Here is a 27,912-nt window from a genome sequence, read left to right as displayed (position 1 = left end):
TATTAACAATTTTTTTATACAAAAGGATTAAGTTTTGACTATTCACAGATGGCTTAACACCAGCTCGTATGCATCTTTACATTAACAATCCAAACTGCAGAATCCAAAGCTTTGCGGTTGTGTGCATCAGCCCAAATCAAGCACCATCGCAGACAGGGCATTCATGTCCCTCATGTGGGGATGCTGGGCAAGTATCTCTTCTATCTTCTCCCTCTGCTCGGACGTAGGGAAGATTTTTCTCAAGGCTTCTCTTAAGTGGATTGTTTCTGCAGTAGATCTTGGATGCGGGGGGAGGGCTGGGTTAGCATGAGGTGCTGGTGGAAACATAGTCAAGGCAGGTACGGCACCAGGTAACGGGCTCTTTGGCAACTGTCCGCTACCATCAGTTGGCATCAGGAAATGCGATGTCCCAAAAGGAGGTGGGCTGCCACTTCCATGGCCATGTTGGGGTGGAACACCTCTGGAGAACAAAAACAACATTTCAAACTAGGAAGGCAAGAGAACAACCATCTCCTGTGTTTCCATGGGGTCTAAAAAGAAAGATGCTCTAAAACAGGCATAGGCAAACTCGGCCCTCCAGATGTTTGGGGACTACAACTCCCATCATCCCTAGCTAACAGGACCAGTGATCAGGGATGGTGAGAATTGTAGTCTCAAAACATCTGGAGGGACGAGGCTGAGGAAGCCTGATTTAAGGTTTAAATTTGTTAAAGAACTCTGGATGACACAGTAACTTGACATTTCAAGTTGTCTCTTTCCACATTTGTCATTTAAAATCATCATCATCATCTTGATATGGCTGGTGATAAGGGAAGATGCACACATTTAATCATAATAAAATATTCCTCTGCATTTGATGGACTTTTACAAGTCACCAATACAATTACAGAACTTTCTAACCTTGAAGTGCCATAGCATAGAAACAGCAGTTCAGATTAGACCTTGCTTTGCTTATGTATTCAACATTTTATGCAAGTCATTTTTACCTGACCTTTAAACACAATAAAGCACAATAAAGCTTTACATGATAAAGGACAAAGAACTGAGCCCCTCCCAGATGCAGACCGGACACAGGTAACAAAGCACTTTCCATGTGCCCACCGCAACCAAGCAGCAGATCTTCTAACAGCTGATGCAGCAGACCAGCTATTCATGAAAGTGCATCACAGCTCCAACTGCAGTGTGTCCAATGTCGTCATGTGACCCACCACAATCTAACATCAAAAGATGTTACCAGAACACTTGCCTTCCTTTTCTCGGTGTTACAATCCAATGTTATACAAACGTACTTGGCATCACCACACAGAGATAGCTGTGGTAACTGACGACAAGCAATTCCTCCTGCAAAACCACTGCTTCTTCCTATCTAAGGTCTTATGTGGTGTGATTTACATCTCATGACCTTCTCAGTCACACAAAGGGCTTTGATTCAATAGTGGCATCTGTTTTCCCTTAAGCCCCACAGGGTACTCTACCTGAAACGGGTTTCCTCCTGAAGGAAACGTTCTATTCCTGGTCCATTTCGTCCCAGAGGATCATCGGGAACCATGAAGAAGTCTCCAACGAAAGTGTACGGCAGCAGCCTGCAACACCAAAACAGGCAGTGAGGAAAAGCAGTAGGAAGGAAAGCAACATTCAGATTTATAGACAGAAGTAATCTCAACATTCACACACTATACAAACATACAGCTGGTGTTCTTTGGGGGGAGGGCTGTCTGGCAGGACACTATCAAATCATGAAACAGTCCTAAACCTGATGAGACCAGAGGTTTACCTAGTCATCCATTCTTTACCTTTCCCTAATCTGATGCTCTCCGTACAACCGGAATCCAAGCACATAAGCCCTAGCCACCATGGCTAATAAGGATGATGGGAGTTGTAGCCTAACAACATCTGGAGGGCACCAAGTTGGGGAAGGCTGCTATACTCTAACTGGCAGCAATTCTCCAGGATCCTGAGCCGAGGTCTTCCCCAGCTATAGTATCAAAGATCCTTTTAACTGCAGAGACACACAGGGGATTGAGCCTGGGACGTTCTTCATACAACATGTGCACTTTACTACTGAACTTCAATGCTTGTGGGCAGCACAAATTCAGCAGGCGGAATCCAGCCTCACAGAAATCCACTGCAGTTCCAGTCCTAGGAGAGCTTTAGTTCAAACACTGCTTTGCTGAATTGGGTCCTTTCCCAATCACCTGTTCCACACTGTATTGCAAAGATATATGGTAATGATGCCATTCACAGTCTCAGAATCTAAAAATCCACAAGAAGTTTCAACAGAGTGATTTCAGGAGTTTGCCTGTGAGGCGCTGGGGACACATGATGGCCAAGCTTCCCTCTGCTCTATCTGGAAGTGGCTCACTAAATATGAGCTCTCTCAGGTTATAAAGCTGGTGAATGTGTGCTGATGGGATTTTGCCACCAGGGCATTCATGTTCCAGCCATGGTAGAGAGCTGACTGGCAATTCAATTGCCCTGTGCCCCAAATCCAAAAACAAACCTGAGAAAGAAAGATGCAGAATTGGATAGGGAACACCAACCACCTCAACATAAAACGGGAGCAGGGAACCTGTAGTTCTCAGGTTGTGGCCACACTACAACTCCCATCACCCCGGACCACTGACCGTGCTTGCTGAGGATAATGGGTGTTGGAAGTCTGGAGCCCAATAACTATAGGGCTACAAGGTTCTCCATCTCTGGCAAAATCAATAAGACTAAATTAAGTGATTAAGCCAAAGCAACTTTTATCAACCCCCCCCCCCACTAAATATTGTAACCGATCACTTGTCCACCTGCCCATTGCACGTTTTTGTAACTGAACAAAATTAACACATTACCTCTTTTGAATAATCTCCCTCCAGGATGTGGACTCATCCACAAATTCTCTGAGATTATCATTGGTGACAATAACTCCTCCAGTCTTTTCAGCAAGATGTAGCAAAAACCTACAACAACATTTGTTGGGAGAATCAGCATCCTTGCACTGAATAAGTTTCTGGGCAACAAAGCAGCCATGTGCTACTGTGGATCGAGTAATCCTGGTTTTGTGACCCGCTGGAAGTCACACAGGAAAGCAGCTGCTGTGCTTCCTAGGTGGCTGATGATTTGGCCACCTTACTAAAGCTAAACAGGTCTGGGTATGGTCAGGGCCTGGATGGGAAATGAGGATGATGATATTATTACTACTACTATTATTACAGTGCTGCAGACCATATATTGTTCTGGGGATGCCTAAATCTAAGCTGGCCAGCATACAAAAGAACCAAGCATCTGTTGTTTCACAGAAGGCTTGGGACTAAACAATATGCAAAGTAGATCTTTGGATCCTGTTCCAGGCATTATATCCATTAGGAAACTTGGGCTATAGGTTTATAATTAAATTCATTATTAATTCTTAAATTAAGGCAAGATAACAATGAACGTGTTCCAGAAAAGGTTTCTAAATAATGCAAATGCATCATGTATGAAATAACTCAAACATTAAAAAAATAAAGAGGGTGATCAGCAACATTTTGTACCAACTTAGAACTGGACACACACACAGGGACAGTGCTCAGTCTGCAGAACAACAGGGCAAGTCTACACTACACAGTTTTCCTTGACGGTGAGCTGAATCAGATGTGCATGAATGACATGTGACTGTTCAACACTTCAGCATGGTCTGCATATGCAGGGAAAAGAGGTAACAAAACTGTGAGATGGTTAAGTGGATTGGAGAAGGGACCACAGCTCAGTGGCAGAGCCCACTCTTAGTATGAAGAAGTCGCTAGAATAGCTTCTTCATACATTCACATTCAGAACCTGGAGACGTATATTAAGTCTCCACATCTCACAAAGGTATGCTATCTTAAAAGCAATACAGAATAATAATATGTTAACAGGACAAAACAGATGCGTATCCCATTTCCCAACTCAATAAATGGCTCCTCTTGAGAAGAACTAGGAGTCGCATAACTGTCCATCAGGTACACAAACTCTTTTTACCTGTCATCATGAGATGCAATCCTGGCTCCAAATACAACCCTTGCAGGGGTGAGGGCCAAAATACCAACATCCTGGAGCTGGGTTAAGAAATGCTGTTCTATTAAAACGAAAATAAAAAAGAACACATTGAAAAGAACTGAGTTTAGAAAGAACAGATGTTTTGTGCAGGATTTTATTTTGGCAGAAAAGTAACTATTGCAATGCACTATTACATTAAGTGAATCAGAGCATTCAAAGAGTGCCCATTATACTAACTTTTACAAAGGTCTGTTTTGTTATCCCTGAGCTGGGGATGGGGATGGGGGAGGGGAGGGGAGGGGAGGGGGAGAGAGAGAGAGAGAGAGAGAGAGAGAGAAAGAAAGAAAGAAAGAAAGAAAGAAAGAGAGGGAGGGAGGGAGGGAGGGAGGGAGGGAGGGAGGGAGAAAAAGAGGCTGAAAGAACAGCAAGCCCTTGGAGCTCCTCACTAAAATGGTATAGCCCCATTCATTCATTTGTACAACCTCCCCAGAATCCAGTTTTTTGGTCATGCTCATACAGGACAGAATGTTAGGAAGATGTGCCATTTTATATATAAAAGGTAAAGGGACCCCTGACCATTAGGTCCAGTTGTGGCCGACTCTGGGGTTGCGCACTCATCTCGCTCTATAGGCTGAGGGAGCCGGCGTTTGTCCGCAGACAGCTTCGGGATCATGTGGCCAGCATGACTAAGCCACTTCTGGCGAACCAGAGCAGCACATGGAAACGCCGTTTACCTTCCCGCCGGAGCAGTACCTATTTATCTACTTGCACTGTGCTTTCAAACTGCTAGGTTGGCAGCAGCAGGGACCGAACAACGGGAGCTCACCCCGCCGCGGGGATTCGAACCGCCGACCTTCTGATCGGCAAGCCCTGGGCTCTGTGATTTAACCCACAGCGCCACCTGTGCCCCTTTTTATTTTATATATAAAATTAAACAAATCCAAATTGTTTACTAGGTACCAGCTTACTTCCAGTAGTGTCATTTTGTAAATAAAAATTGAACACAGGAGATGGGAATTCTGAAACTTCAAAGCAACCACAATCCCATTAAATCTTTTACCTGTGATGTTAGAATCTCTCCTTGTTCGCCACTGTGGGACAAACACAGTGATCTTTCTGTGGCCACGTTTCCAAAAGTGATCAACAGCAATTGCAATTCCCCGACATGAGAAGATTTTCTGTAGACCATGGCTGCAGAAAGGAAAGAAAGGAGCAGAGTAATGTTTGCTAATCATCAGAGTCTGCTTTACAAGAAATCAACAGCTAAACATACAAGATGAAAAAGCATGTAAAGATAAGAAGTGAACTGTTTGTACAAATCAAATGATGCAGTCCACCAACGGTACTCCTCACTGGTTTATTTTATTTTTTTTGGGGGGGGGGTAGCCAATCTAAAGGTTTATAGAATTTGGGTGCTGGAAGGACATTATATCAAAGTCATTTATATCAAAGTCAGTTGGGAAAGATAAGTAGAAAAATTATGTAGGACCGCCCCTCCCCCGGGCACCATGTCTTGCTTCTCCATGTTCAGTCAGGAAGGCTTCCCATGCAATTAAGGGCAACCATCTTCCAAGGTCCTTGATCACGCCAGAAACCCCCATGAGTAGAAAAAGCTCCCTGCTCCAGCAGCTACATGGGAAAGCTCAAAAGAGCCATGGAAAACTGCCCCCTTTTCTACTTGTCTTGCCCCTTAATAATTTTTCTCCTCTCCTTGTTTGTCCTGCTGCCGCTAACCCGTGACAGAGAAACATTTAGGCTTATGTAACCAGTCATGTTTGTGCAGGAACTCCCTTGGCAAAGCTAATACTATGCTATGCCGCTCAGTGCTACATAAAAACAAAGTTGTTTTCTCTTGTATTGTCTTACTTCAAGGTTTTTAAAGCAGGGTTCCCACAGGCCCATTGGTGTCTCATTCCCACCATCTTATTTACTTTCCTTGTGGCACACCAAAACTGAACAACTTACTTGAAACAGCAACCCCTTCTGACCCCATAGAGAAAACATTCTCCCTCCCATGGGGCCAAACAGCAGTCAGAGAAGTTGCTCTGGAGGTGGAAAACTGTCCAAAACCACCCCCGACACACACCAACTTTGCATTAGAGATTGCAGCCTGAGCAGCAGTTGTTTTTTTAAGGGAGTTTTACAAGGAAAAAAAACCCCACGTGACTATTATCTTGTAGTTTTAGCCTTATAGTCAATCACAACATTTCAAGATCTCTAAGAGGGTTGTAATAACTCTTCGTTAAAATGTTTATTGCACACTCATGTCCTTGCAACAGAAGAGGGACTGCAAGCTTAGTAACTGGGAGGAACAAAATAAACCAGCTGTACGTGCTTCACTCTTGGTAGTTCTGTTTATTTAGACTTCCTTCCTGGTATGCTTCAAAGCTAGTTACAATCTCGAGGCTCAGCACGCAACAAGGGGCAGATTAGGTGAGAGAAAGAGAAGCTTGCCCAAGGCCAGGTCATGATATAGAGAAAGAAACGGCAAAACAGGCCCCATGTTGTACTAAATGTGGGCTTTGGTACTGGGAAGGCTGAAGGCCATTATACCAAACTAAGGTTGCATACGCTCCATCCACATACCCACTTCCTTGGTCTCATTGGGGGAAGTCATGTGCTGGAAATGTCCAGTGTGGATGCAGTCTAAGAAAACAGGGCACTGAAGCTTCAGAGTTGCTGTCATGTGCACTTTGCAGCAATATATGAACTGTCTTGCTACACAACCCAAAGACTAACACCTGCCACCACCTACTTCTTTTATTTCCTCTTTCCCCCTTGGGAAAAAGCCCTGGAAGATTTGCTCAGGTATAATTTCCAAACCCTGCACCAGGACACACTTGTGCAATGGGAGAAATTATGTGAGCCCAAACGATCAATCCACAGAGGAGGCTGCCTTCAGAAACTCTGTAAGAGACAGTACTTCAGGCCTGACCCCTTACAAATCAACATTCCACTGCAAAGGTGCATTTAACCACATCTCTGTCCTGGATGCAGCAAAATGAGCCAATCAATGCAGAGTTGCAATAGAAATATCTGTCCTCAGACAAAGCTGCCTGTTGCTTCTCAGCAGGAGTTGCAACTCAAGTGGGTTGGAGAATTGGCAAAGTATGATGGGCAAGGATGACTGGATGAAGCATCATGACTGACATACCAACACACAGTATTTTAATCATGGCTTTTTGGAACAGAATTTTCTACACTTTACCAGCCTGGAGCCTATCCCTCTACATTCAAAGACCATAAGGGCAAGCAATGCTTGAGCAGTTCAAGTCCAATCTAGTTCAGCTTTCCGGGACCTGCAGTGGCCAATCAGATGCCCCATGAAGTCCACAGGAGAATGAGGCAATGTTGCTCCCCGGCAAGTGATAATCAGTGACCCTTTTAACCTGGAAGTAACTTCTAGCTATAATTATCTCAAGGATTAATACCAAGTTCATTCAACAAGTGTGGGCCCATATATAGCCAAAATAGCATGATTCTCTGCAAAGAGATTCAGTAGACTTGGGGGAACACCAAGGTCTGCGGAAGTGCACCCAAATAAAGTTTTTATTATTATATTTCTAAAGCAGGAATCTGAAGAACAGTCCACCAAGAACCAAGCATGATCGGGGACATGGAATGTGGACTCTGTGTTGAGAGGTGAAAAGGAGAAAATAAGGGAGATGGCATGGCATGCTGACACCCTGACACTACATTGCAACGTTTTGTCGCAGATCCTATTTGTTTGGCTAGAAGCCACTGACTTCTCTATACAATATCCTGAGTTACAGGAGGGGTCCATCAGATGGGTGTTTATTCTATTTATGTGCATATGGGAGAAGGATAAATAAACAGAAATTGAGGGTGCAATATACAGAAATAGTTACAGGTAGGTGGCCGTGTTGGTCTGCCGTAGTCAAAACATCATCATCATCATCATCATCATCATCATCATAATAAATTCCTTCCAGTAGCACCTTAGAAAAGCTCATACCAATATACCAATAACAAACTTACTTGGTCTCTAAGGTGCTACTGGAAGGAATTTATTATTATTACTATTATTATTATTTTTTTGTATATAGATGTAGAATTTTGGAAAAAATAAATCATGAACTAATGGCAGAGGCAAAACCACACCATAACTTTGCTTGGTTTACACATTGCATGATATCCACCCTTCAGTGATCATTGCAAAAGTCTCAAAATACCCAATGAAGGCCACACACTTCCTTTAATAAGTTCACAGTTAAAACATGATGCATAGAATTATTACATAGTGTCAACTATTTGCATACCCTTCCCCATTAGTCCCAGTCTGGGCAAAAACTGGAATTTAAGATGAATCATAGTTGTGACTTTCATTTTACATCACTATTTTCTGAGCTTTTTGAAGAACTAAGAAATTGTTCACATCAGCGGATTTTTAATGCACTCCCTCCCCCTTTGTAATAGCAGTTTATTCTGGAGTCCAGTGATTTCACAATGGTGCATTTTCCACACCCCCATATTACAGACTGCCCCCTCCCTGCAGTATCACAACTGAAAATTGCTCCCCCTGTTCAGCTTAAAAAGCAGTATGGTGAGGCACTACAGCCTTGGCAACATGTGCTGACAGCACACAGGCTACCTTATTTAGTCCAAGAGTGGCCAGCAGACTAACTCCCATCAGCCCCAGCCAGCATGGCCAAGGATTGTGGGAGCTGGAATCCAACAACACTGGAAGAGCCTCATATTTACTACCCTAACTTGGCCCCTTAGCTTTTTGGATAGTGAACTTGGTGGTGTTAATATCCCATCAACTATTCCACACCACACTGACAAATTTACACTTGCACAGTTGAGGGAGATTGCCTTGATCTTTGTAGGGAATGAAGAAGAGCACCATGGATGTAACCCCTGAGAAACCTGGCCCTTCAGGGATAACCCAGACCCTGGTTGAATTCTCGTCTTTCAACTATGGGTATACTCTGTCCATGGATCTCAATGAATCTACTCAATCATGATGAACTTAAGTCAACTAATTTCAGCGAGTCTCGTCCCTGCAATACAAACCATGGCCACTACCCAGCAGAGTTTTGTGGAGGGGCAGGGCCATGGCCCATTTGCAGCCCTGCACAGCAGCAAGCCGGGGGGGGGGGGAGGAGACGTAGAGGGGGAGAAGAAAAGGATGATTGCTGCTACAATCAGGAGCTGGCATAGCAATCAGGCCTGATGCCACCATGCACTGGCAGTGTGACTGGCATCAGATTCAACAGACCCTGGGCCAGACCAGCCTTTCCTTCATCAAACACTTCCACTGGCTGCCACCGGCACTTTTGTCTGCCTCTTTGGTGGGCTGAAAGGGAAGCTCCACATCATTGGCAGTGGACAGTTTGACTGGCTGAGCAGAAGGACATGTCCACCCAAGCCACTGGCCCTGCTCTCAGATACAGCCCTATGGCTCCAAACCTCTTTTCTGGTCCTGAAAACATGGAGGCAAAAGTCTACCCAATTACACACTAACAAGTAAATTTGTTCTAGTCGATTACTACAGGGGCTTGGAATAACAGACAAGTATTGATTCTTTCCTTTCCTTTTCCTTTTACAAACTCTAGTCTATATTGGTATTTAATACAGATTTAAACATATTGGGCTACCTGTATTTAGGTTTCATCTGTTCTACAATACCTCCCCTATCTGGCTTCCTCGGCACATTTCTAATTACAGACCTGAGGAATACTATGGGTATCTTTCTAATGTGGAGATCATCCAGAGAGGCCTTGATCCAAAGGCCTAACAACAGATACGTGTAACAAAACCCCAACTACTGCTTCCCCTACAGTAGGATAAATCCACAGCATCATCTTCATCACAAAAGCACAGCAGCAGAGACAAGTGTGCTAGCTTTGCTCCCCCCATTGCTGTTCCAGGTGCATTCCATGAGGTGGAGGGTGATCTTCTGAAATGCAAAGCCTACTCTTCTCAATGAGAGGCCACAGAAATCCCCACTTCAGAACTTCATCCTCCACCTTGTGAAGGGCAATCAGACTAGCTATGGGGAGGCAGAGCCAACACACTAGTCCCCAATGTGTATTTATTCTACTTGGATGTAGAATGCCTGAAAAGGGCTCTTGCCACTTGAAAATTCATTTAGAAGAATATGATTAATATTTCTCCTCAGAGAGGAAGAAAACTCCCAGAAAATGTTTTTCTTTCAGTGGGAGAGGGATTTGCAAAAGAAAAACAAAACTAGGGAATAGGGTACTTAATTTCTCCTCTCTCTCGTGTTCCAAGCATTTGCTTGGTTCTCTCCAAATGAATCCCTGGAATGAAGAAACAAGCCTCTGGAAATTCTCTGGAATGAGGAAAGGCAGCTTGCGTTGGGAAAACAATTTGGTGTTGAAGGTATAGACAGGATTCAGGATGTACACCCAGAATTTCTCTACTCAAAATTTCCCTTCCCTAGGAAATTCAGCAATCAGGGCGGGTTTTTTTTGTTACACATATATTCATGCAATGGGTAGTTCCACCCTGAAGGCCACTGCCTTCAGGGGTGAGGTTGACATCTAGTGAGGTCACAATGACCTCTTGTAACACCTTCCTTCTGAAATTACCTGCCTGTTAGTCTGGATATAAAAGGTCTGTTGTGGTTTTCTGGAGTAGTCAATACCTCTCTCTTTCTCTCAGGAAGCTTTTGGGCTGCAAGTTAGCAGCTGGATCTGATCTCTGTTAAGATGCACATAGGTTCTTAATTTTGGAATTACTGCATGGCTTAGTTTTAATTTTAACTTTGTAATTTCACTGAAAGATGATGCAGGGATCCTACGGTTAAAAAGGAGCTCCTTGGGGAGGAAGGGCGGAATATAAATACAATAAATGATAATAATTCTGCAGCATCATTTCCTTGTGCCAACACAATCAAAAGAAATAGGTTTGCCCAACAGTAAGTGTGGTGTTGTGTAACATCTATTTGTTTCAATAGCCAATGGTTTGGGTCCAAATTTGGAGCAACTGTTATAGTGAACCTAAAAGAGGCTCTCCAGTGTTAACCAAAGATTATTTACATTCTGTGTTTTGGTAGGTAAGCAAATCCCCACTGCTATGATTTACAAACAAAACAAAACTGTCCTGCAATAACCTGTTCTAAAGTCAGTTATAGAAAGTGGCATACAGTAGAAGAGGAAATTAGGTCTTACAGGTGTTTTAAGTCAGTGCTGCAATATTCTGATTAAACTGGACCAGGAATGTGTCCCGATTAGTTAAGTAGCAGCTTCTGCATGTATTCATATAACTAGGATAATATGGAAGGTTATGCCATCATCAATTTGCTAGTCTTTAGGGCGCTACAAGTCTTTAAAAACAACAACGTATATTATTGAATGCAAGTACTGTACTTATAAAAACTGCCAACCATAAACAAAAGAAGTATTCCCACATTTCCACTGAACAAAATGGTATGGCTCTAAGGTGGTGTCCTTGACACATGCATGCATCATCTATACATGCACTGTGTTTTAGAATTATATTTTTTTTTTACTAGCTGAACAGAAATTGAATCCACCTATCAACTAAAACCCATCTAATTAATATGTCTTTAACTGGATAATAACCCTAGTTTTAAGAGGGAGGGGCAAGTGTATACATGATCTTGATTTATTATTATAGACTATTGTTGGCATTAGTTCAATACTACAGGTAAGAGGAAAGAAGGCTCCATACTACAAAAGAAGCTGCTACAGGATGGCATGCGTTGAGGTGGAGACAGCATTTTCTTTCTCTCCAGTAAAACTAGAACTCAAGGTCATGAAATGCAAGCGAATGACAGTAGACTCAGCAATTCAAGGTCAAAGAGCCCTAAGAGCAGCAGAGGGTATCTGCCACACCCCAAGACCAACAGTGCCCACTCTTTCATTCACACAGCAATCCTCACTTTGCACAGGACAACTAGAAAGGTGAGAAGACTGAGGAGGAATTTTCTGCCTCGTCTTGTTTAACTGTTGGCAACTGAAAGCATCTTGCTCAAAGTCCCCCCAAAATCTTGAAGCCGGCAATGTGGAGAAGGGCTCTCAATTGTAAGACAGCCCTTATCATATGGGGCCTTAAGTAAATGTAACATGTAAAAAAACCAAAAGAAATCCAGCTCCAAAATGCTGGCCACAAACATTTCAGGTTTTCCCAGCCATGTCTAAAATGCCTCCGATAACCCTTCCTCTTCACACTTTTCACAAAAGACAAATAGTCCGACAATTTATATTTACCCTGCTACTGGATTCCACCCTTCCTACAAGGAACTCTTCATGCAGGTAAGGCTGAGAGATGGTGACTTTTCAGAGGTTAATCAGAAAGCTTCAGAAATATGAACACGTATCACAAATATGACAGAGTCCATGAAGCATAGCAACAATGAATGTAAGCTGTTTGCTTGGAAGTCCCCAGCGCAAATCTTGTTTCAAAGGTGAACTTACTGGGTGGCCTCAGCAACCTACTCACACCCTCACCTGAGCTGTGACTAATAAAAATATGACCTTCCTTATAGTGCTGTTGTAAGGATGATTAAGCTAACATATATGAAGCACAAGGAACAATCTCAATCGTTATGTAGCTTTCATTCACACAAGTGGGATGATTTGAACCTGCAGTATATTCCTCAGTGAAGCTTAAGCATGCATGATGGTTGTGAAAAGAGGCAAGTCCAAAACAGGGTAAAGAACTGGCTGAGGACACATAACTCAAGCACCATAAAGAAAGCACGAGTGACAACTGAAGTGCATGTCTTAAGAGTGTGCTACAGCTGGCTTGCTCAGAAATCAAACAGGATATTCCAGACTGGCACATGCTGAGGGAGCTTTTGGTTATATTGCCAATGCTTTTCTGGTTAAGAAATTCATGTCTGGCCATCTCATTGGCCAATCTTCATTTAACTATTGGAGTACAAAACAAGAGGCTTTCTTTACTTTAGATATCTGGATATTATTCATCGCTACAGAACATTTAAATGGTCCAACATGTCAAAAGGAGAGAGAATAGAGTCTGATCTAAATTTCCCACACCTCTCACCAGGAAAAGCTATGTGTTCGTATTTTGCACAATTTGTATATGGTGTCTGTTTGATAATGTGTGGTTTGCTATGCCTAATAAAGGATCTTGATAAAATCCTGGTAAAATCTGCTTCCCCACCCCACCTGGCTCTAAATACATGCACTTTTTTGTAATTCGGCCCCCCTCCCACACCTGGTTTCACTCTGAAATGCTACTGAAACCCAACAGTCATCAATACTCACGCAATTGCAACATTGCTGCCATCTATTACTATGTACTTTAAGTGGTCTCTCCCTGGCTCATTTTTCAATTCCAACTTGTATGGTGTTTTCAAAGATTCTTTAAACCTCTGAATCCCAGTGACTGAAGGGTCAGCATGATGACTGTATGACCCTCCTTTTCTCCTTTCTGAGGAAGGGGCAGTCATTTGCAGATGCTCTAGGAGATGATTTGTTTTTGGGGGTGGGAACTGCCTGGCTCCAAGCTGCAAAGGATTACATTGTCCATGCTGATCATGCTTCGCAGATGAGGGGTCTGGACATGCCTGAAGAACCATAGTTTCTTTCTCAACTGGTGGGTGTAGAGTCTCCGAGCCACCCCTTGCTACCAAGCCGGGCTCTTTCGGTTTCCTGCCTTTCACTACCCTTTGCATACTATCACAAGCATTCACATGACCGTCACTTTCTATATCATTTGTTTGGGAAATACGAGACTGTTCATAATAATAGTTTGAGACTGCTTTACTGCAGCCTTTGTATTGTGGATTTTGGCTTCCAGAAAGAGGAGTCTGGTTTTCACTGTTTGATATATGCGGTTTGCCTTCAACTTTGCACTGTGCTCGTGGAGCAGAGGTCATGTTTTGTTCTGCATTCTTTGGCTGCTTTAATTTCAGACCTCGGTCCTGCTGGCCTTTGCTGCTAGAGCTACCTTTATCTTTCTCTGCCCAAGTCCCAGCAGTCCAATGTAGGTCATCAACCTGGTCTTTCTCTTCAGGGACCTTTTTGCTCTCTCTTTCAATTTCTTCCAAAAGCAGTAGAGGCTCAGCCAACTGTCCGAGGTCTCCAATCACCTTCTCCACAATCTGTTGTGAGTAGCCCATGCTTTTGAAGAAGTTCACCAAAATGTTGTATTCCATTTCCTCACTTATCTCATCGCCTTCTTTAGTGTTCAAACCCGGACCATCCATCTCGCTGCTTTCATCAGTGACCAGATCAACCACTACTACGTTGTTTTCTAAAGAAAACTGTTTCTTTGGTAGCCTTTCCTCAGCATCTGATGACCTCCTTTTACATGACTGCCTCTCTTTGCATGCAGATGTCTCTAAGGAATTCAGTCCATTTATAGGTAAGAAATGTCTTTCAGGAGCATCAGGGAAGAGAGTGTCCATTTGCTTTGCTAACTCAGTGACTGGGGTACCTGCATTGTTTCTTGCTTCCTCGTGACCTGTTCTGCTGTCACTGTTCATTGCAGACCGTTTCTGTATTTCATTGGGAAGAAGTTCTGGAGTCCCATCAAAATTGGCAGGGTCCACATTTTTACCTTCTGCTTTCTGGCTTTCGCTCTGTGCAAGGCTAAGTAGTTCTCTCTTCAGTGAGCTTGGTAAGATCAACAAGTCCATTGTATATTTATCCGCATGGGCTTCAACAAGTTGTTTAAACTGTTTTTTCACTTCTGACTCTCTGCTGTTCAGCAGACTTGTGTTGTTTCTGAAGAGACTCACAAACTGTTGAACGTGGCTTCTGGCCATGACAACAGGTTCAGCACCACCCTTAATGTTCAGGGTCCCTATCTCCACAACAGTAATATCAGCACAGGTCCCCTGAATAAGGCAGTTCAAGAAGAGGCTCTGGGCTCCTACAAAAATACAGTGCATGTCTTTGGGATAATGCTCCCTCTCTTCTAATTCAGGTTCACAAATTCCTTTAATATATTCCTACAACAAAAAGGAAAGAAAAATTAGAGAAACTGGCATCTTTTAATTCAGATAACTACTTGCAACACAATTCACTTCCCTCACTCCTTGAAATGAACATCACTCAAAGCAAATCTGTCAATCAAGGATCTGAAGGGTCACCTAATATACTGCAATCACTGGCAGTCACCTCCTGGTTATATACATGTATGCACCATCACCATTTTATTTTATTTGTTATTTAAAGATAAGAAAGGGAGAAAAAATGAAGTAGGCAAGCAGAAATTCAGAAACTGGAAGTGTGTCCTGGATCTAAAAGGTTGACAGCTCCTGTTCTAAGGTTAACTTCACCACATTGGTTAGAACAAGCCTGTCAGAGATGAGCTCAAAGGATGCACTTCCTCCAAACCTAACTATAATCACCCACCAACAGGTGAATTTCAGGGTCCCAATGTGTACACATGCACCATATTTTTCGCTCTATAGGACACACTTTTTCCCCTCCAAAAATTGAGGGGAAATTTGTGTGCATCCTATGGAGTGAATGCAGGCTCCTTGGCTTCAGCGACAGCAATGCTAAGCCTCCGAAGGGCAGAGGGAGCACTCCTTCTGTGCTCCAAAGCCTTCGCGTTGCTTTCGCTGAAGCCTGGAGAGAGGCGTCGGTGTGCACCGACCCCTCTCGCTCTCCAGGCTTCAGGGATAGCCGTGCGCAGCCCCTCTGGCAGGGAAAGGCTGCACGGGGCTAAAGAAGAAGCCAAAACAGCGAGCGGGATCCATCCCGCTGGCTGCCTTGGCTTGTTCCATAGCTGCACGCAACCCCTCCGGCAGCGAGAGGCTGCACGGGGCTATGGCTTCTTTAGCCTCGCACAGCCTCTCTTGGCAAGAAGAGGTTGTGCGGGGCTAAAGAGGAAGCCAAAACAGTGAGCGGGATCCATCCCGCTGGCTGCCTTGGCTTGTGACATAGCCGCGCGCAACCCCTCCGGCAGGGAGAGGTTGCGTGCAGCCTATACACTGCTCTTTGAGGCTGGGGGGGAAACAAGTTTTTTTTTCTTGATTTCCCCCCCTAAAAACTAGGTGCGCCCTATGGTCCGGTGCGCCCTATGGAGTGAAAAATACGATAATTCCTGACTGTGACATGCAACAGCAGCCTTGCAAAGGCCTTCCCTCTTGCTTATTATTATGCACCAGCTTCCTGGCCCTGAAGATGGATGGGTTTACACATTTTTACGAAATGATGCAGGGGTGCCTTAGGCCACACTGGAACCCTTAAAAGGGCCTTTATTTTGGGTCAACCCTGTTTCGCCACCAGCAAATAGAAAAGGGCCAGAAAAGCAGAAACTGCTCAACAACAGCAATGACGCTGCCAAGTTCTGCCACCAATTTAAGAACAGCAACATTACACAATGAGCCAGCTGGGGTCTTGTGAATAAGAATTCGTTACTGGCACAATGAACGTTCAGTTATTTCCCCATCTTTTTGCTCTGCACAGGAGCTACTGCTGGGCCTGAGGAACATGAACTATTTTCCACGGCTCTCTGAAACCTGTGCTCCAGATCCCTGGAGGGTACAGTGAACTACAGCACCACAGCAACTTGGTGCCTTGATGCTGTAGAAGACTTCTCACAGTAAAGCACCTGCAGAGACACCAAAACACACTGCAGAGGAATCTGGGTCACACTGTTCACATTGGGAACTTGCGAGGCCTTGAACACTCTGAGAACTGCACAAGGCTGCACACTGCATGGAAAGACTGATAATGCGAGACAAGTTGTATTTATGGAAGCTTGTATATCATTACAGATCTCTGTTAATAACATTTTCTCATGGTCCACTCCTACACTTTGGTCTAACCCCCAGCCCCCCAAAAACGCATGACAAATGGTAAGCTGAGAGAAAAAGTGACTAACCAATGAGCTTCCTGAGTGAGCAGAGATTTGAAACCATGTCCCCCCTTAGCAATGGCTAAGAATGTATTTATCATCTGAATAAACCATACTTTTATATGTTAACAAACAAGTTAATTTTATGGCAAACCAAGTTATGCATTTAAGTTCCTGAAAGTAACAAAGTGACTTTCCATTTGTAAAGTGTGCTGAAAAAGAAAAGTTTTGCATATTTTCCCATTTCCTCCAAAAGTTTCATGCCCCCTCCCCTGAAAAAAAAAAACCAATTCCCATCAAGCCTTCAAAATTCTTGGAAATTTTACATTGCTACTGATAGCCTTATCCTCCAAGAATATATCTCATCCCCCCAATTTACAGCTGTTCAGCTCTGAAATCACTTACTCTTTTAGAACATTACACAACCTGCAAGATATGAACTACTCATTGAGAAATCCCCATGACCTTTTTGGCCTTCCTGAAACAGGTGGAAAACAGGTATTCCATGGAAGATCTCATTCTATGTCCACTTTTCAAGAGAGCTTTTCCTCTTTCTTAAAAAAGCAGCCCTGTCGTGACCACTTTATTGAGGAAGGTGCAAGAGACTTATTAAAACAAACCAACCAAAAAACCCAAGGGCATTTCCATTCAGGAACCGAACTTTCTTTGCACATGCAATCTCCAAGAGCACATACCCTACCCAACAGAAGATAGGAAGCTGCCTTATATCAAGTCAAACCATAGGCCTGTCTGTTAGTAGTTAATACTCACTAGTACTGTGGCTTTCCATAGTTTCCAATAGGAGTCTTTTCCAGTCCTATCAGTAGATGCCAGGGACTGAACCTGGCAAAACATGTGCTCTGCCACTGAGCTAAGGCCCTCAGCCTCTACAGAATTCCTAAATCTAAAATATGAACATGTTTAGAAGAAGCCTATGTAAGAATCATTCTCCCTCCCTCTCCCAAAGAAGTCCAATGACATGTTACCAAATATGCCATTTTCTCCTTGTCACATCTATCCCTAGTTTGCAACTGTGGGTCCTAGGAGAGCGAGAGAGAAGAAGAAGACAAGCATGCCCTAGTACCATTTCAACATAACAGTATATTTCAGATTATGAGAACAAAAAGTTTAATATAAACTCCAGAAATAAAGTCCAGCAGCATATATTCAAATCATGAGCACATACTACTGTATTGTATTGTATTGTATTGTATTGTATTGTATTGTATTGTATTGTATTGTATTGTATTGTATTGTATTGTATTGTACTGCATTCAGACAGAGTTGTACAGGGTGAGTCTTTTAAAAGAGGCTTCATGGAACATGTGTACAGTCATACCTTGGGTTACACATGCTTCAGGTTGTGTTTTTTTTGGGTTATGGACTGCTGAAACCCGGAAGTACTGGAACGCATTACTTCCGGGTTTCGGCAATCACGCACACTGAAGGTTGCGAACGTGCATCCCGCACGGATCACGTTGGCAACCCGAGCGTCCACTGTACTCTGTATCCACGGGGCATCTTTTAAAGGACCTATCCTGTACTTCTCATACTAATATCCCCAACACAAATTTTAACAGTTTTGAAGAGGTTACTTATAAACAACGGAAACAATACAAATTGCAACATTATGGTTTTACCCCTTAAAAAAAAAATAGCATGGTATATTTCTTAGTAATAAACCCACAATTGGGCAACTGCTTGAGGCAAAAAGAAAAGATCCCGTGCTCTTTTGCATTGCTGTTCTTGTGCCTACATCCAAGAGAGTACTGAGAAGGGAAACCAGAAATGCGTGTTTTACTGTAAGGTAACTTGCACACAGAAATGTGTGTGTCACTGCAATGCATCATACAAACAACTGTATTTGATGACTGTCTATTCAGAAACTTTGTTTGGTTCAGAATGCTGTGGTGAGGTCATAAATGAGTTTTTGCCAGATGATCATGATATGCTGGCATTTCAGGATCTTTCACAAGCCCCCAATTCATTTCTGGATGCAATTCAGAAAGTTGCTTTTTAAACATACAGTCATACCTTGGAAGTCAAACAGCCTAGTTCTTGAACCTTCTGGCTCCTGAATGATCAAAACCCGGAAGTGACTGTTCTGGTTTTTGAATGTTCTTTTGGAAGCAGAACGTCTGATGGGGCTTCTGCAACTGCGCTTTGGTTTTCAAACATTTTGGAAATTGAACAGACTTCCGGAACGGCTTCCGTTCGACTTCCAAGGTACGGCTGTATAAAGTTTTAAGTGGCTGAGGTATCTGAAGGACAGTATCCTTGCATGAATCTGTTGGGCTTAAAACTTAATTCGCCTGAGTGCTCTAGTGCCTCTGCCTTTGGGTACTAGGTTGGTGCATATGGATAGAAAGAAGACCCTTTTTTTGCAACAATACAGTGGTGCCTCGCAAGACGAAATTAATTCGTTCCGCAAGTTTTTTCTTCTTGCGAGTTTTTCGTCTTGCGAAGCACGGTTTCCCATAGGAATGCATTGAAAATCAATCAATGCGTTCCTATGGAGACCGTCCGGGGACAGAGGGGAAGCGCCGCGTGCCTTCCCCTCTGTCCCCGGACCTGTTTAAAGCAAGGGGCGGCGGGGAGAAGATTGCTTCTCCCCGTTGCCTGCCCCGCAATCTCCGGGGACAGAGGGGAAGGCGCGTGGACCTGTTTTAAAGCAAGGGAAGGGGCAGCAGGGAGAATCGCTTCTCCCCGTTGCCGCCCCTTGGTTCAAAAGGGGTCCGGGGACAGAGGGGAAGGCGCGCGTCCCCAGAGATTGCGGGGCTGGCAACGGGGAGAAGCAATCTTCTCCCCACCGCCCCTTGCTTCAAAAGAGGTCCGGGGAGAGAGGGGAAGGCGCGCGCGCTTCCCCGCTATCCCCGGAGCTTGCGGGGCAAGCTTCGTTTTGCGAAGCAAGCCCATAGGGAGATGCGTCTTGCGAAGCGGCTAAGAAAACGAAAAACTCCTTCGTCTAGCGAGTTTTTCGTCTTCCAAGGTGTTTGTCTTGCGGGGCACCACTGTATCTCATTTTCAGAATACCCTGTAAATAATCTTCCTAACTATATTCAACTGTGCCAACTAAACCTAATCACCCTGTGAGCAAAATATGTCAGGGAGACTGTCATGGCCATCTTCACAGCTGCTGCTCCACCATCTCCCTTCTGTCACAGACACCATTACAAGCAACTTCCCTGTGAACATGAGGAGGAGCCGCCAGCAAGGCAACTGTCAGCACCTCCACCTCTTCAGATGGGCTATTTAAATACCACACACAAGTTTTACTGCTCTTAAATGTATGCCACTGCTCTTAATTTACCTTAGGTTGGGATTGCCAAATGGTGCCTGCGGGCACCATGCATCCTCGAGTACTTTCCTGGTGCCCACAAAACCTCAGTGCCTGCTGCATTCACCAGCCTCTTTATGATGAGGTGGCAAGGCGCCTTTCCTTCAAAGCACAAAAAGGTGCCAGAGAAAGTAGGGTAAGCAATACTATTTGCCACTTCCTCTTTTAGCTCTGTGTGCTTCTCAAGGCTCAGACAGGCAGCTGAGAAACTGAGCAGAAAGGGGAGTGACTGAAAGGATAAGAGGGAAATAGGAGCTGAAGGAAAAAGGGAATAATCGGGGAGGAGTGGAATGCTTGCTGGATTCAAAAGGGAGAGTGCAAGAATAATAACATAGTGCCGGAGAGATAGAAATGTGACTCGGAGAGAAAGGAGGGGGTGAATCCAGATCTAGTAAAAGAGATTATATTGAAATTACATCATTTTTTCACAGTCCCCTCACTCCACTCCAAATCACAGATCTCATTAACTGAACCATAAAAGTCACAGATTCAGTTCTTTTCAGTTCTGTCATGGTGCTTCCTCATAATTTTACAAGGAATTCTCTCAAACCACAGGTCACCTCTGTGTTTATATATGCATTTTTTAGTTTGCCATTGGTTTGTTGTCATCTTCTCTAAAAACCATGATGATCCATGTTGTAGTGGTGCTAGCAAGCAGTGAATCTGTGGGGGTTTTTTACAGTGTAGTCTACTAATGTGAGTTTTAATTTGATGGTGGTGAGGGCCCTGTGTAAAATCATGCATATTCAAGTGAAAATGTTTTAATTCTACTGGATCCAGCTTTTACCCAACCTCCATGGAAACACAAATAATTTATATATTCATTCGAGTGGGGATGGGAGAAGCTATCACAGCAGTCGCTCAAAATGCCAAATGTACCCATGGGTCTCAAAAGGTTAGTGATCCAAAACATTATGTATGCTGTTCTGCATGCCTTATTAGCTTGAGTGTGGGGTTAACATAATTAAAACCAACTTATTTTCCATTGCATTTGATTTTATTGTTACCTCTTCTAATGGTGCTATTTAGTTATCAGTTTTATGTTTTAATATTGCTAATGAGGATTTTATTGTCTAAGTGTTTTGTCTTGTAAGCTACCGTGGGGGCTGAAATCAGAAAGGCAGGGTAGAGATATTTTGAAACAAACCATCCAATAACCTAACTCTTTAGAATTTTTCATATTACCACAGAACAACCAACACATGAGCAAAAATTCCTTTGAACATGCAGTGAATCTCTCCCCAATCCAGTCTTAAGGCCATTTCCTGTAACACATTTAGGTTGATTTACAAACTAACCGTGTAAAGTGTAAGCATGAAAAACTGCTTGTAAATTTGTACTACACAGCTATGCTTATCAACATATTAAGGTATATTTCTGTGGCATTCCTGTGTTTGCCTCTCCTTAATGTGTGAAAGGGCCTCTTCCTGAAGATCTGAGCAGCTCTTCTGCTGATCTAGAATGAGCCTGGGTTTGAACTCAAACTTACATACAGTCGTACCTTGGTTTTTGAACAGCTTAGTTCTTAAATGTTTTGGCTCCCGAACACCGCAAACCCAGAAGTAACTGTTCTGGTTTGCAAACTATTTTTGGAAGCCGAATGTTCGATGGGGCTTGCACAGCTTCCGATTGACTGCAGGAGTTTCCTGCAGCCAATCAGAAGCCACGCTTTGGTTTTCAAACGTTTTGGAAGTCGAACGGACTTCCGGAACGGATTCCGTTCAACTTCCAAGGGACAGCTGTAATTGGCAAAAACAGCAAAAGCCTCAGACACATTGAATATTTTTAAGGAGTAAAGCAAGTGTCATTCTGTGGGTTTTGAAAGAAGTTGCATGTGACTATAAATATATCCTGTGTAAAACTTATTTGTGGTTTAGCCATGTCATTACTTTGTGGGCTGATCACCTTTCCTATTTCCCACAATCTAGAGACAGTACAATAGCTCACACTGAAAGAGAATTGCTTAACTCTGTGGTAGCAAAGCAATTCTCTTACTTTGGTCCAGGGCTGGAAAAGTATTTCCAAACTAAGAATGGACAGTTATGTAGCCAGGCCTGAGGATTATAAATTCAAACTTATGGGGTCTACCTGCCTACCTGTCCCTCCATCTGAACAATAAAACACACAATTCTATGTCAAAAAGTATTTTTTAATCCTCACTTGACACAAGGAAGGGGAGAAATATTCATGTCACCTTATTTTTGGTAGGTAGAAGGATTGTAGTTCAGTGATTTTGCATGCAGAAAGCCCAGGTTCAATTACCTGCCTGAAACCCCAGGAAGCCACTGGAGTCAGTGCAGAACAACCTTTAGCAACCTAGAGCCCTCCAGATGACTTAGACACCTGCTGTTCTTGACTACTGACTATGCTTGTCTATGCTTTGTGCCTATGCTGAGTGGTAGAGGGGTGTGTGTGTGTGTGGAGAAAACTGCTGTTTAGGGAAACAGATTCCCATTTCAGGGTACATGCAACTATTTTTATAATGCTTTGTATGCCAAATGCTTAGGCTCTTAGGCAAACCAGGGGTCTAACAATTGTCAAAACCTGATCACAAAGGCAAACACGAATGGGTTTTTTGGCCGGGGGGGGGGGGAGAGGAAGGAGTGGAAGGTATACTTCCTACCCAGAAAATGTACACTTCCCCCACTGCTAAAAGTCCTAAGGCAACTCCCCCATTATGTTAGTTCCAAACACTTGAATAAGTTGTATGAAAGGAAAGGAATTTACCGTATTTTTCACCCTATAGGATTCACCGTCCCATAAGGCGTACCTAGTTTTTTTGGGGGGAAATAAAGGGAAAAAAATATCCCCCCCCCAGGCGTGGGGCTGGGGCAGGGGAAGCCCGAGCTTCCCCTGACCCCAGCCCCCAGAACAGGCAACTCTCCGCAAGCCGTGGGAGCCCAGCGCCGGGCTCCCGCGCTTTGCGGAGAGCTGCGTGAAGTCTCCGGAAGCCCGGCGTGGGCTCCCACGGCTTGTGGAGAGCTGCGCGAAGCCTGGAGAGTGAGAGGGGTCGGTGCGCACCAACCCCTCTCGCTCTCCAGGCTTCAGCGAAAGCCTGCATTCGCCCCATAGGACGCACACACATTTCCCCTTAATTTTTGGAGGGGGAAAAGTGCGTCCTATAGGGCGAAAAATACAGTACTTGCCTGATAGGAAAGCAAGACACACTCATAAGGATGTATGGCCAAGTATGTCCCCTATATAAAGCACTAAGCGGCTTCTCTATAATTCTTTTATTTTTTAAAGGGATATATAAGCATATCTCTTTCCATACATTCAAGAACAGTACCATTTAAGGAAAATCTTTTATTTGGCTGAAGCAAAAAAATATATATATTATTCCATGCATAAAAACATAAATAACAATTTTGCAAACCGATGGGTGGCCCAAATTTCAAGCCCCTCCAACCTAACAACTAGCAATCACTCCAAAGCTTTTCCTGTCTCCCTCGCCTCCTTCATTTTGGGCACTGTGTGTTGGCAGTTCTCTCTTTTCTTATTGGGCTGGCACCATTTCCACAACCCACAAATTGCTCCTAACAAGGTTCTACAACTAATTGGCAAGTGCTGGCCCCATATCTTTGGAAATTCATAATGGGCCAGGATTTGCCAGTTAATTGTGGAACTAGAAATGACTATACAATACTGCTGAAGGGCAGCACCATCAAGGCCACATGTTTCTCTCCTTCCATCTGTCACCCACATGCTTATTTTTTGTGATAGTGGCACCCTAAGTACTTGCTGGCCAGCCACCAGCTCAGGCTCCTGTTCCACTGCATTATTATTATTTTTTTAGAAATCTCTTCCTCCTCCCTCTACACAGTATACTCAAATATTTGTGTAACTGAGAAGTACAAACAGGTATCAAGAAACGTACACTGAGTCCCCAGATTGATGGTCAGCGTCTTGCTAGTATCATATGCCCAGAGGGATACAGTCCTGGTTGAGGGCAACCTTATAAATCTCAAAAAATCTAGCAGAAGAAAACAGTATTTTGCTGATTTTGAAGATTACAATAGAGAAGGCTTGGCAGTTCCCCTGAAAGCAATTCCCATTACAGCAAGCTTTAGTTCAGGTGGCAGCAGCACCTGAATTTGTAGATCATGCTGTTGAGGACCCCGGAAAAGGAGATAAGTTAACATGGTGCCAACTGAGTGTTAACATTTAAAAATTGTTAAAATTGATGGGATGCTGCCAAGGCAGATTCATGACCTTTGTTCATTACAAAATTTTACATAGCAACAGCTCATCCTGAAACAGCAGGCTTCTCACACTTGTTGAGTGGCTCTAACTCACCCTGAGCCCTGAGAATAAGGCATGCTATAAAGCAAATATATCCCTCTTGTGCTTATTTTCTACACACCCAAATACATATAGTTCGCCTTAACTAAAGAGCCACGTTTTGTGTGGGGATCATAATCCTGACCACCTTGCGTGTCAGCAGAGCATGCATCAGTCCATCCACGCATATTGGATAAACATAAAACAGTAGTTGCCTGTATTTTTAGATACACACAATAAGATGCATGTGCATTTTGTTGACACACATTGTACTCTATCTCAAGGCCTTAAGGCCACTGAATTATAATCATGTTCTATTGTACCTGAAGCTATTAACCTTCTTGAGCCCTTATGGTAAGGGTGGGCAAAAACCATTCTCTTGTCAGGTGTAAAATATATACACCTCACCCAGGTAATTAAGATGGGGTGTTCTATAAATCCCTTTTCCGCATGTCTATATGTGCAAGCACGTATGCACACACATACTTGAATGAGGAAGAAGGAAACTCATTTACACCCCACCCTATCTCATGGACTCAAAATGAGTAATATATACATACACACTAAATTCTATTATTTGTGTGTGCACAGACAGACAGATCTGGATGTGTATGCTATATGAACGGAAATGAATGACCCAATGAAGATTGGCTTGTTAAACCTTACTTTCATATATTGTAAACCAGTGTAAGATAGTATCCCACTAGGACAGGCATAGGCAAACTTGGTCCTCCAGGTGTTTTGGGACTACAACTCCCATCATCCCTAGCTAACAGGACCAGTGGTCAGGGATGATGGGAGTTGTAGTCCCAAAACATCTGGAGGGCTGAGTTTGCCTATACCTGCACTGGGATCATAATCTACTTGTTAGCAGAGCTGTTTGGTTGCTTTAATGCTATGATATAATAACAGGTGTTACATCACACACACACAGTAAGGCTATCAACAACTACTAGTCAAAATGGCTATGTGTAGCCTCCAGGTTCAGATATCATAAAAAGGTAAAGGTACCCCTGCCCGTACGGGCCAGTCTTGACAGACTCTGGGGTTGTGCGCCCATCTCACTTAAGAGGCCAGGGGCCAGCGCTGTCCGGAGACACTTCCGGGTCACGTGGCCAGCGTGACATCGCTGCTCTGGCCAGAGCCAGAGCCAGAGCCGCACACGGAAACGCCATTTACCTTCCCGCTGGTAAGCGGTCCCTATTTATCTACTTGCACCCGGAGGTGCTTTCGAACTGCTAGGTTGGCAGGCGCTGGGACCGAGCAGCGGGAGCGCACCCCGCCGCAGGGATTCGAACCGCCGACCTTTCGATCGGCAAGTCCTAGGCGCTGAGGCTTTAACCCACAGCGCCACCTACGTCCCCTCAGATATCATAATGTCTCTTTTTTCCAGGAAACTTTTGGATCATCCCCCTATACTATACCTTAATGTAACTAAGCCAAAGCACATGCTGTTGAAATATCACAATCTTCCCCGGCCTTCATTCCTCCCTATCCTTCATTCCCTGTGTATAGTTTAGATTTTAAGCCCCCAGGAGAGGAAGCTGTCATATCCGTTTTTTATAAAGAGAACCATTTACACACATGGTGCCATAACAATATCAATTGCTGGGAAGCAACAACAGGAAAGGGTTCCTGCCTTCATCTATAAGGAGAAGGGATGTAGCTCAGTGGTACACCATCTGCTTTGCACACAGAAGGTCCTAAGTCCTGCTTGTAGGCTTCTCAGAGACAAGGCGGGTGATACTGGACTAGAGAGACATTTGGTCTTACCCAGCATGGCTTGCGCTTTCTCTCTCTCATATTTCACACACAATATACCAAGGACGGGGGAGCCTGTGACTGTCCATACGTTGTTGGACTCCAACTCCCATCAGCCTAGTCAACATGGACAACAGCCAGGGATTGTGGGAGCTGTAGTGCAACAAGGCTACAGCCTCCCTACCTCAGCTATACACAAATACACAAATACAGGAAGCTGCCTTATACTGAGTCAGATCATTCACCCATCTGGTTCTATATTGTCAACACTGACTGTTAGCACCATGGTTTCAGTTGGAGGTCTTTCCCACCCCTGCTTTGTGATGGAAGGGTTTGAAGATAGGCGCTTTTACATGAAGGCAAATGTTCTGCCACTGAATCAAAATCATTTTCCTATATACACAAATATATCACAGCCCTATTAAAACAGAAGCCGTCCAGAGTTGTTGTGGTGCAGTGTTGGACTAAGAGCTGGGAAGCCAATTTCCCCACTCAGTTATGAAGCTCTCACTAAGTGACCTTCCGCGAGTCACTCACTCTCAGCCCAACCTAGCTCACAGGATTATTGGGGAGGAAGTAAAGTGTATTTGCCACCTTTAGCTCCTTGGAGGAAAGGTGGGATATTCATGTAAAATTTAAATACACATACACCCTCCCTTGCATGCCTACTACTATGCGCTGCGTGAAGAAAGCTTTTATTTCATCTGCCCTGAACCCTCGACATTCATCTGCACTGGATGTCCTCTGCTTCTACAACCTCACAGGGTTGTTATGAGGACAAAGAGCAAGCAGTGTAGTGGTGTGTCAGGCAGAAGCCTGGAAGAGACGAGTTAATAATTTGCTGGTAAAATTTATGTTTAGAAAGCAGGAACAAGAGATGTGAGAAGTCCAAAGTTGAGAATGAAATGTGGATAATGGAAAATATTATGTTTTTATGTATGTTTTTTATTGGTTATACAAAATTTAATAAATATTATTATAAAAAAAAGAAGAGACTAGGGTTCAAACTCCCCGACTGGGCCATGAAGCTCACTGGGTGACTTGGGGACTCGGTCACTCCCTCTCTGCCTAACCTACCTCCCGGGGGTTGTTGCTATGGGGATGAAAGGGGGGGGGGGAGGAGAACTGAGCTCCTTGGGAGTAGAAAATTGGTCTGTAAAGGAAATAAACAAACCAACGAACAATGGATAAGCTATCTTGAATTGCTTTGGAGAGATGATAAGGGATGAATGCATTAAAATAAATAAGATTTTAACATCCCCCCCAACATACCTTGGCGGCCCGAACGTCCTCCCGCTGGCCTCGCAGGCTCAGCCAGATCCTGCGCCCGGCGGCGGCGCTTTGCTGCTGCCCGAGATCTAGAGCGGCCCAACCGCCGCTGCTCAGCGACCCCAGGATGGCCAGGCGGACCCGGAACAGGCGCTCGATGCTGGCGCGGCTCCGCTCCAGGGAGCCGCTCTTCTCCGCCGGGGCCGTGAACTCGTCCAGCACCGGCTCGGTTCCGAGACCTTCCGGCGGCAGCGCGCCTGCGGCAGCAGCGGCTTCGTTGCTGGTCGTAGTGAAGGCCGCCATTACAGCGGCGAGGAGCGGTCGGAGGAGCGGCGGCGGCGGGAGCGTTGTTGGCGGCGGCCGCCCCTGCCGCTTCCCATCGCTTCAGGCCTTGCGAGGGAGTCAGGACAACAACCCCGTCGGGGAAACTCCCCCCGCCGCCCTGCCCCACACCCCGGAAGCGCTAA

The 27,912-nt window shown here is 44.2% G+C and overlaps 1 protein-coding gene across 1 annotated transcript; it reads right to left on the bottom strand.

Moving 5' to 3' along the window:
- On the bottom strand, positions 1-27,912 carry N4BP1 (NEDD4 binding protein 1). Its single transcript, XM_079988762.1, has 7 exons — positions 27,449-27,912; positions 13,248-14,938; positions 5,063-5,193; positions 3,985-4,081; positions 2,838-2,945; positions 1,476-1,583; positions 1-460 (listed from the first exon to the last, which is right to left on the bottom strand). The coding sequence occupies exons 1-7, from the start codon at positions 27,746-27,748 to the stop codon at positions 127-129; spliced, it is 2,769 nt and encodes a 922-aa protein (XP_079844888.1). The 5' UTR covers positions 27,749-27,912; the 3' UTR covers positions 1-126.

This window comes from Podarcis cretensis, assembly GCF_951804945.1.
Source record: "Podarcis cretensis genome assembly, chromosome: 8".
In the NCBI taxonomy this organism is placed as follows: domain Eukaryota; kingdom Metazoa; phylum Chordata; class Lepidosauria; order Squamata; family Lacertidae; genus Podarcis; species Podarcis cretensis.
The sequence above is the reverse complement of the archived record's forward strand: the minus strand, read 5'-3'. Positions and strand labels throughout refer to the sequence as shown.